This window comes from Mercenaria mercenaria, chromosome 3 (genome assembly GCF_021730395.1).
Source record: "Mercenaria mercenaria strain notata chromosome 3, MADL_Memer_1, whole genome shotgun sequence".
In the NCBI taxonomy this organism is placed as follows: Eukaryota; Metazoa; Mollusca; class Bivalvia; order Venerida; family Veneridae; genus Mercenaria; species Mercenaria mercenaria.
This window is the reverse complement of record NC_069363.1, coordinates 48,999,363-49,009,880: the sequence shown is the minus strand read 5'-3', so window position 1 is coordinate 49,009,880 and position 10,518 is coordinate 48,999,363. Positions and strand designations below refer to the sequence as shown.

The window sequence follows — 10,518 nt, the reverse complement described above, 5'->3', positions numbered from 1 at the left end:
CATATGCCTTAATCAATAGAGTGCCAACTGGCTTTGAAAGATAAACATTTCAAATACAAACATGTTATAACTCTTCGTTTTATGTTTTATCTATGATGCTCCGGATAGAAATAAATAACGCTGCAGTTGTTTTCATTGCATATTTCGAAAATAGATATAAATACACTTGTGATAACCTCAGTCCATGTTTGATTTGACTTAACTGGTATTACATTTTTTGTATCTATATTGAAACAGAAGTTGTTTAAGTGATAAGTAGAGTCCAAGTAGTTGTCTGATACTTAACATGTTCTTGCAGTCTAACAGACTTATAGTTCGATTTTGAAATTACACCTATTAGCATTTAAATTTTATAACAACAAGGACAAGAAAATCATTGATGTAAACATCAAAGGGCTTTTTTATAAAGAATAAAAGAGAATAGTTTATTGAACAAGTATTAAAATGAATGTAACTTATATCAAACATATTAATGAAATAGGTGTCACAGGAAAACCATTACTTACACAAGTTGTGAGAAATCAGTCTTCAATAAAAACATAAGCTTAACTCAGATAATATGAGCATGACTGACTCTCCGATAATTAGGTACTTGATGATAGACTAGCAAAATATTCATACAAAAATAATTTAAACACATTTGTTTCCGATCTAAAGGAAGGATTTAAGTATTAGGTTTAACTTTAAATACTTTTCCAAATAGCAATAAGAATAGAGTAAGTCCATAGTTAAACACCAAAACATAATAAAAGATAAAAGGTAAGGGTAGATTTCCCGGAAGCACAGAACACCACAAACACAGCATTATATTATAATATAATAAATCTGTAAAAAGATCCTTTGGAAACAAAGAATGCAACCAAACAGAATAATAGCAGACTCGGTTTGATTGAGTCTGTTCTTGAAAGGTAATGAAATGTGCAACACCCCTCACGCCCCTAGCACCGGCTTAAGCGGAACTCTATTACACATATATTGAATAGACTCCATGGTCCCAAAGCATATATTCAAGAAACTCATTTTTCGTACCCGTAGCTAGTCTATTATTGCTGTAGTTTCGGGGACAGTTATTCTATATTTTTAATAACTGTTTACTTTCTACAAAAACAACATAAACATGAGCTGCAAATAAATTGCATAAATATGTAATTTCATTATATAGACAGATGTATCATAGGCCGACAATAATTAACGGCTCATTTTTAATTTATTTTACACAATAATATTTAAGTAATAGCTTGCCCATCCTCTCATATAAACCAACATTTCTTGACTCCAAAAAAGTTCCGCCCTCATGGGGAGGCGCCAATAAAATGATTCTAGATTGCCGGAACTTTCTGCTATTTTCAATTCAATCAAGGTCAATGGGGACTATTTTCTGTGGCAAATACTATGTACTAGGACATTCCGAATCAGTTTCCGTAAAATTAAAATCAACATGTCCAATGCTGTGTTAATTTCATGATCGTTGAAATCTTTGACATCACACAAAATAATAATTTGAATTAAAAAGAGGGCCATAGAGACCCACCTGACTATTTGACCTTGAATATATGCATGACAAACTGAATCATGAATGGTAAAATCTGCGTTTTAGTATAAACAAGTGGCCAAGCGGAACAATTAAAATCATGCTACAGACTAAGTATGATGAAGATCCATCAAGCGCTTCATGTGAAGAAGTAATTTACAGTTCTTTTTTCTATCTTCAGCTCTAAAGGCTCCTAAACCATAAGAACAAACATTGGAGATGATCTTACAATGATGGTAGACCAGATACTTTAACATTTATATGTGCGCATGCCTAACCGGAAGCTAACGTGAGGATTTACGACAACGTTTGTGACAAACTATGTATATTTATTCTTCTGGAATAAATTCATTACCTGTCCCTGATCTGATGCTTAATGGTTTAGTAATGCTGAAATAATATAAAGCATACCGCAGAAACGGTACAAAACATTGTTACCTTAAAACGACGTAATTGACGCCATGACGTTACGTGTCATTTACCGCGCAACATTGATAGTTTTTATCTTGAAAGTACTTAATTCTGAGCATTCTTTTTTATTTGAACTGTTTTTAAACAGCCATTATTTGACAAAATATTTTCTACGAGTCTTTCGCTCTGAATAATGATCAATATTTTGCGGCTTTTATGTTAATTAACATTGCTGCAAAATGTTGCATATGCCCCTTTAAATAAATGTGTAAAAGAATTGAGCTACAAGCCTATCATAATTTAAAGTTCTTAAGGTTTTCATTTCTGTTCTAATTTCTGGTTAATAAATCTATAAAATTCACGATAATTGTTTTAAATAAAATAATTCTACCGAAATGAATATCAGCTTTCTGTTTGATAATAGCTTCTGTTTGAAGCTGAAAAACAATTGAACAGGTTGACATTCAATGCATTGTTAAACTATTATTATTCTAGAAATTGTTGATTAGACTTATGTCTTGATTTATAAACGAGCTTCAAAACATGAACCAGAAATGCATTTGGTAAAATAGATAAAAACAAACAATTCTAAATTTTTTAAGAATGTTTATATCGTTAACTTGTTTATCTTATTAAAAGTAAATTGCAAAACGTCAACCTTTTTATTGCTTGTTATTGCTTGGTCAGTTAAAACATATTTAGCCTGTATATAAATGAAACTTCGGACCAGAATCATTTGGTTAGTAGTATTTTACTAATAACCATATATTGTTCCAAATTAAACAGTTATGTGGTCTGTTCTATTCGTGTTTTGGCGAGGTGAGGGACCTCGCGAATATAGCGAAAATTAAACCCTCGTGAAAATGTAACTAGCTTGTTGTTGATAGATCTTTCGAAATATGTCCTTATTTGGATTTTGTTGCTGTCGCATTAATGAAAATAGGCTTTCAAGATGTTTCTGTTCGCTAAGTCGTGTTCTTCATTCTTGAAGCCTACGATATTCAACTGCAGAGAAGTAAACATATCAATATTAAAAGAGAAACTGGATTATCTTTTCCTTCACCCTCTTGGTTGTTGATACAATAAAAATGAAGCGTCAAGTGTAACTGTTATAGATAGGAGAACTTGTTTGACAATCAACTGAAAATAATTTCGTATAAACTTTTTTTAACTTAGGAATACAAGTATTGATACAAGAAACATATATCGTTTAAAGCATAAAGAGAAAATTCTGGACTGATGACACCGATAAATACAACAAAGCAAGAATGCAATATGCCAACTATTTTAAATAAAATATGTATAAAGATCCTTTGGAGCCAAAAAATGCAACCAAGAAGAATAATAGCAGACTCGGTTTGATTGAGTCTGTTCATGAGAGGTAATGAAATGTGCAACACCTCTCACGCCCCAAACACCGGCTTAAGCGGAACTCTATTACACATAAAAATAAAAACAATGAAAATAGGAATTATATTTCATCAATATTTCTAAATATTTCATTAGAAAGCATAATGATAAATATTGATATTTGTTGTGGCAACAGAATCATCAGTTATTCAACATCCAACAAAACAGGTCATACAGCCGGACAACGTTCTTTACAGTCGTATTTCAAAGAATAAGTCTTTGGACAAGTACACCCGAGAAGCTACTTGCAGCGTAACCAAGATTATTCCACAAACTATCACTACTATCACAAGAGCTAATGCATTTAACAGTGACGTCATCACCCTTGTTTACTTTAACAATGGCATCCATTGTATAACATTTAGTCCACTGTTTGTCTCCAAGCAGAGATTGAGAGATAAGTTCCTCATTCACAGTGATGCCGAAATACGAATAGGTACCGCCAGATAAACATATTTGAGTCGTGAATAGGTAGATGCCTCCAGCTGGAGCTTTGAAGATGCCAGTTGCATTGTCGTAAGCATCACCCGTGTTAAAAATATTCTTTGAGAATATTATAACCTTTCTGTTGCTCAATGAGTTTTCTGACACAACATGCGCTTTGAATGCGACGATAGGTGTGACAACAGAACCTGAAATAACAAAGGGTTTCTTATAGTCATTTAAAAAGAATGAAAATTAACGATGTAAATACATTGTGTATTAAAGTTTCGGCAACGTTTCTCTAGAACTAACCGGTAGTAACGAATAAGAGGTTTTGAAAACATCGACTGGAACTCTACGGTGGCATAGAGGGGACATAGGAAATATTTTATTTATCACTTGCGCACGTGATAGCTACCACGTGCGAACGTGTTAATAAAAACACGTGCGCACGTGATAACTATCACGTGGACTCCATTATAAAGATAAATTATTTGCAAAAGTAGGTAACTCACCCTAAGACACTTTTAGAAAGGATGATTAAAATGAACATCTGCGTATATGTAAAAGTATTTATTATAAATAAGATTTTACCTTTTTCATTTTACTGTCTTAGAGATACTTTCTAAATCCGACTATGAATATATGAAATTTCTTATAATAGCAGCCAAAATGAGCCAAATTTTATCGCATTGACAGAATGTGTAAATACTTGCATTAAAATATTCTTATTTTTTTCTTGTTTTGACAAAGCAAAGGTATAAGTGTACGCATAAAATGGAGTATACTTGTCTAAAAATTAACTGTGTTTATAATTTATGATTTTGTGGCTTTTTAAAAACTTGTGCGTTGTCATAAAATTTATCAAATTATACAATAGCTTTGACTTATTTCCTTGAATTTTCTTTATGACATTCAAAATATGGCTGAATGCCAAATTTCAGAAATTTTACTTCAGGTAACGTTTAAGATATTGACATAAAGCTAAGTGTTGCGTTAGGCGATTTGTAAAGTATATACTGATAAAATCTTGAAATTGATCTTTGTGAATAATGTTTGTTTTTCATTTATGAATGAAGTCCCAATAATATGTATTTAGAATTGACTAGAACGCGCGAAACTATAACTCAGTGCTGTTTTACAAAAATGTGTTATATTGGAAGTAGTACGAATACTTTATATAACATTTTGAATTTACAAAAAAATGTAAACAGTACTCTATATCTTATATTCTGTGAAATACCTACGACATTTTTGTCTGTAAAACACGTTGTATTTGATAAATATATTCAATTCCTATCGGATACGGAAAAATAATCAATGATGGAATGGGTCGCCTAAGACGTGACGTGTAATGTGACGTCAAGATCATGAAATGATGGTGCCTCGATATTCCATGCTTAATAGACTGCACTATTTTAAAAGTGTTTTAAGTATTTTTGTCTAAAATTATAGTCCATTTTGGCTAATATAACACTAGCAATAGGTAGAGTATGATGCATTCGTCTCTTGTGGATTTTGCAAGGCCTCGTTCTCGAGTCGAATAAAATATTGTACATCAAAGAAGAAATACTAGGACAGTTGTAATAACCTTTGATAGCGAGCTCTTAGAGTAGACCCGAATAACCTTTTCAAGTGAGTAAAAGTGAAAAATTCACAGGTCGCCCAACACGACATAAGTGAAGATGTTGCAGGCTTGGTTTGATCGAGCCTTTTTATGGACGGTATGGAAATGCCGCCACACCCTCTAGCCCCGGGTTGAGCAGGTCTCAAGGAAGCACCTGGCGGTGAGGAAGTCTTTTCTTCGCAGTGAAGAGAGAATGTCATTCTATTGTTTAGAATTATTTTTCACTCAAAAATACAACAAAAGAAGCTTCCAGTTAGGTGCAAAATGATTACACTCTTTTGGAAAAGTGTGTCATTAATATTTCTAAAGTAAACGCGGTAAAAAAGAAATGACGTCACAGAGACATCGACTTCCCCGTAAATTTGCAAAGTATGATATTCGCTATGAAAAAATTGATAACACCAAATTATTTTTTTATCTGAATAGTTTCGTTGTTACAAAGTTTGAAAAAAAATTGAAATCTGATTTCCCCGAACTCGATTTGAGGCTTTTCCTTATTTCATATTTTTTTTTATACAGAACTAAAAATATTAAACTCATACTTCACCTTTGATTAAGTTACTTTGAAAAATGAAACATAAGTGTCATACTTTCGCTTTTGTACAGAGATTTCCGACTTTATAACAATACAAAACTAACGTTAAATAACGTTTAATACTCAGAAAGTACATACCTTTTAATATTTCCATTTCTGTGGTATAGTCCTGAATGACTTTTTCATTTTGTGATTGCATACCATTTAACGCATTTTCAAGGTTGCCATTCAGGGTTTCAACGTCATTTTTCAACCTTTCAAAATCCGCTGCAAACTTGTTTCTCTCATTTCTCAAGTCTACAATAGCGTCCACTACTTGCTGTTTAGAGTCATCAATGTCAGCTTTCATTTTCTTTACGAAGATTTCCTGCCTGATCATCTTTTCTAACGTTTGTTCCTCGTAATGAAACCTTGAGCATACTGGCTCAATCCCGAAACTGGGATTTGAATTTAAAATTAAAAAGCAGAGAATTGCAACACAAAACATCTTGTATGAGCCTGAATAAAGCGAATAAATGAAAAGTTTGGAATCAGAATTAGATGAGCGTAAATGCCAAAGGGTGGTTAAAATGTAAGCAAATTCAAGAGAAGTATTCTGTTGAATGGAGAATGAACTTACCGCATTATTTATATATTTCGATTACATAGACAGGACCTAATATTTCTTGTGGGAACATTTGGGTCTTTCTTTGCTATTAGCATTATATTAACCTTCGAAGACTTTTCTTTTGAAATGTTATACGTGGGTTCGTTTTGAATTGAAGTATTGACAGTAAAGTAAACCCTATTTGATCGATAATTTGAATTCTTGTAGTTTTGAATGGAGACAATATTTTAATTCATACATTCTTTTATTGACTTGCAATGTACCAAATGAATTGTTTGTATAATATCAAATTTTATTTTTATGTATTGACGTAATGTATGTAGATTACTACAAAGACTACTACTTTAAAGATCAAGATATTTATTAATTCCTACTGTGTACCAAATTACACATGACAAAATTGTATGTTGTGGTAGTAGAAACGAGTCTCTTGTGATCTTGAAGTGTGGCCTTATTTGAGATGCAGAAAAGTATAATTCAAATTTATGCGGTTATCTAATAAGTATAAAGCTATGCATAAACTTTTTACCTAGGCGATTTAGTTCAGTATTTAGCCCACACTTGCACGGTGCTTTATTGTTTCAGATTTACGAAGTCGGTATATGTAGGACATTTAGCTTTCGTGGATTTTGCCAGGCCGGTCACAGCTCATGGGATCAAGATCTGGCAACATCTAACCGAGTCGAATACAACAATGCAGGTCAAGGAACAGTTACAATACTCGTACTTTACACATTTCATGAAAACAACACTGTACATATTATCTTAAGAAAGTATCCAACATACAATCATAATAAGGCGGGCATGGCCTTCCTGCAGGTATCCTTCCCTAAATTGCCTAAATTGCCATAATTTCACATACATGATACTGACAGTAATGAAAGGAATTTTCACTTCAAGAACATAATGGCCAACCCTTACTTTACTTTGAGAGAAGTTTTTATGTTAAACTTTATATTTACAGATAATCTGATCTGCAAAAGTCCCTGGATATTAGCTCATTTGAAATATTATCTAAAGAAGATACTTTACTGGCGGAAGCAAAACGTTCCAATGGTATAAAATAGATATTTGGATTAATTTTTGGGTGTTTGAAGCAATATCAAGGGTCTGAAAGGTATAAAATTAGCTTTGAAGCAAATTATCTGCCGTAGCCGATAAACATACTGGCTTTAAAACCAAATAAGATCAAATGAAAGTAACATATATACAGACAACATGACTATGTTTTTTTGCTGTAAGTATGCTATCGTACGCTTTATCAAGTACTAACTGGTTTTGAAAGATGAACATTTCAAATTCAAACACAGTCACTGCTATAATCCTTCGCTTTATGTTTAATCTATAAGGCTCCGGAAAAAACGTTCAACAAGTGCAGGCATGTGTTTATATTGCCGATATGCCAGGTTCTTTCATGCTGCATTTGTTTTCATTTCATGTTTCGAAGATGAAAAAAATAAATATAAAATTAACTACTTGCAATAACCTAAATACTGGTATGATTCAAACGCTGTTAAAACACGTTTAGTAGAGTCTTTATCTGAGACTATGTAAGATATTGCAATTTAACAGAAAACACAGTCGTATAGTCCGAGTTTGCAACTACATGTATAACCAGTTTCAAATTTTGAAATCACAAGGACTCTGTAGAATGTGTTTAGATTGCTGGAATCCTGTGAAAGGAAACAGTTCAGTGAAGGTCAATGGAAACTAATTTCTGTGACGCAGTTCTGTGTACTTGGGTATTCAGAATCAAGGTTTATACAATCAAAATGGGGCTCAGCATTTACTATTTCGTTTTAATATATTCATGAATAGATCACAAGTTGCAAAAAAGAAAATGTTATCTGATTTATGAGATACCGCTTAATTTGCATAGGGGTGGTTTTGTACATTCCATTTCTTCAAACTGAGTCTGCAATTATTTTGCTTGATTGCATTCTATAGTTCCAGAGGATCTTCTTATAAATTTTCTTTTACATTTTCCCAGACCTCTATGGACTCGGCTATTTCAAATCATTTTCGGCTGTTCCATATAGCTGTAGCTGTTTTTCTCTTCTAGAAGCCTACCTACGGATACAAGTTTAGTGAAATGAACCTCGGAATGTCAATGTTAACTTGATGATCGTTGAAATCTTACAAAATAATACGAACGTCATTTGAATGAACAAGAGGGCCATCGTGTGGCCCTAAGTCGCTCACCTGACTATTTGACCTTGAATATATACATGCCACACTGAATAAAGAATAGTACCTCTTCGTTTTAGTATAAACAGGAGGAACTGAGGTGAAGCGGAACCATTAAAATGATGCTACAGACCAAGTTTGATGAAGATCCATCAAGCGGTATGACGAAATGTCAATTACAGGCTTCATATTTTTTAAGCTCCAGCGACCCCTAAAATAGACCAAGAGCCCTAATTCGAAAAAACTTAGCGAGGATCTTGCAATAATTTTTTTTAACAAGTTTGATAAAGATTCAACCAATGGTAATTAAAGGTTTTTTTCTCATTTTAGATCTAGCAAAGGACCAACATCCCAGTTTGAATAAAGTTTGGAGAGCACGTTCCAATGATGCAACAAACTAAGTTAGAAAAAGATCCACGAAGCCGTTCATGAGAAGAAGTCATTTAAAGGTGTTTCTTTATTAAGCTACAATGGCTCCTAGAATGAAACAGGATATCCAACCATTTGAAAAACATTTGGGTTATGACCTTACAATGATGCTCCAGACCAAGTTTGATGAAGATTCATCAAGGTGTTCATGACAAGAAATCGTTTAAATTACTTCTATTATTAGCGCTAGCAGCCCCTAAAAGAAGTCAAGTGTCCCCATTTGAACAAACTTTGGAGAGGACCTTATAATGATACTACATATCAAGTATGAGATCTAAATCTAAATCTAAAGATAATTCTATTTCCAACAGCCCCCATTTGAACAAATAGGAGGGCGTTGTGACTATGTTTTGTTTATCATTTGGCCGGTTTATTTTACACGACCAAAGGCGGGTAATTGATATTGTTCCCAAAATAACATGCAATATGGATTTCATTTCAACATGGCTTGGGGCATCTATAGCGAAGACAAAATTCTAAAACTTGAACAAGTCACAAAGGAGATTGAAAGGGAATACACATGTACCACAAGACGAATGGGAACTGATAATGTTGTCAATGAGACAATGTATGTATTCGTGCAATTTTGAAGGTATATATATGAAATAGTTGGCTGCTAATAACTGTCGTTAATGTTATAAAGAATTCAATTTACATGAATAAATATCAATACAATGTACTAATAAAGAGTAAATCTATCAAAACGCTACTCAACAATATATACATGTAAGGAATGTTTGTGTTGACGTTCTTACAACTGGAAAAAAAGAACATTTTGGGTTTTGACTTTAAACAAGTTTCGTCTCGAAAATAGCAATTTAATATCTCTTAAGGACTGCCGTTACCACGATTTCAACTGCAGATAACTAAAATGATACAAATAGAAACTCATAAAATGTAAAACTAAAAAAGCTAATCTGTTACTTAAAAACCGTTAAACAATATCATAATTATTAATTTTATAATATTTCAGAAGAAACTCCTCCCTTTTCACAGTTCCTATTGCAGTGTTAGCAGGTATTCAAATTCTTGTGTACGTTCTACGTAGTAAAAAGGCATTATCATGGATACTCTATTGTCAAAAATTTAAGTATGTTGAATTTTAATTCACAGCATATTCTTTCTAAATTTCAAATATATTGGTACTAAATATAGGGTAACTACATACATGGGTACTAAACATAATGTATGCTTAACTTTAATAAAGAATCGATTAGTCCTCAACTTTCTCACAACGACATTATTTATAACATTGCATTAGGAATAAACTAAAGAACGAAAATCAAAAGGTAAAGAGATAACAGACTGTAAATAGGCATGTTTAAAAGGAAACTTGGTACAAATGTTCGTAAGAATAA

General features: G+C 32.7%; 1 protein-coding gene across 1 annotated transcript; it reads right to left on the bottom strand.

The window, feature by feature from the left end:
* Nucleotides 1–3,401: 3,401 nt before the first annotated feature.
* LOC123523502 (uncharacterized) lies at nt 3,402–6,455 on the bottom strand. The gene is made up of 2 exons (XM_045301167.2): nt 6,076–6,455; nt 3,402–3,984 (listed from the first exon to the last, which is right to left on the bottom strand). Exons 1-2 carry the CDS (start codon nt 6,422–6,424, stop codon nt 3,557–3,559), a joined length of 777 nt encoding a protein of 258 aa, XP_045157102.2. The 5' UTR covers nt 6,425–6,455; the 3' UTR covers nt 3,402–3,556.
* Nucleotides 6,456–10,518: the final 4,063 nt, after the last annotated feature.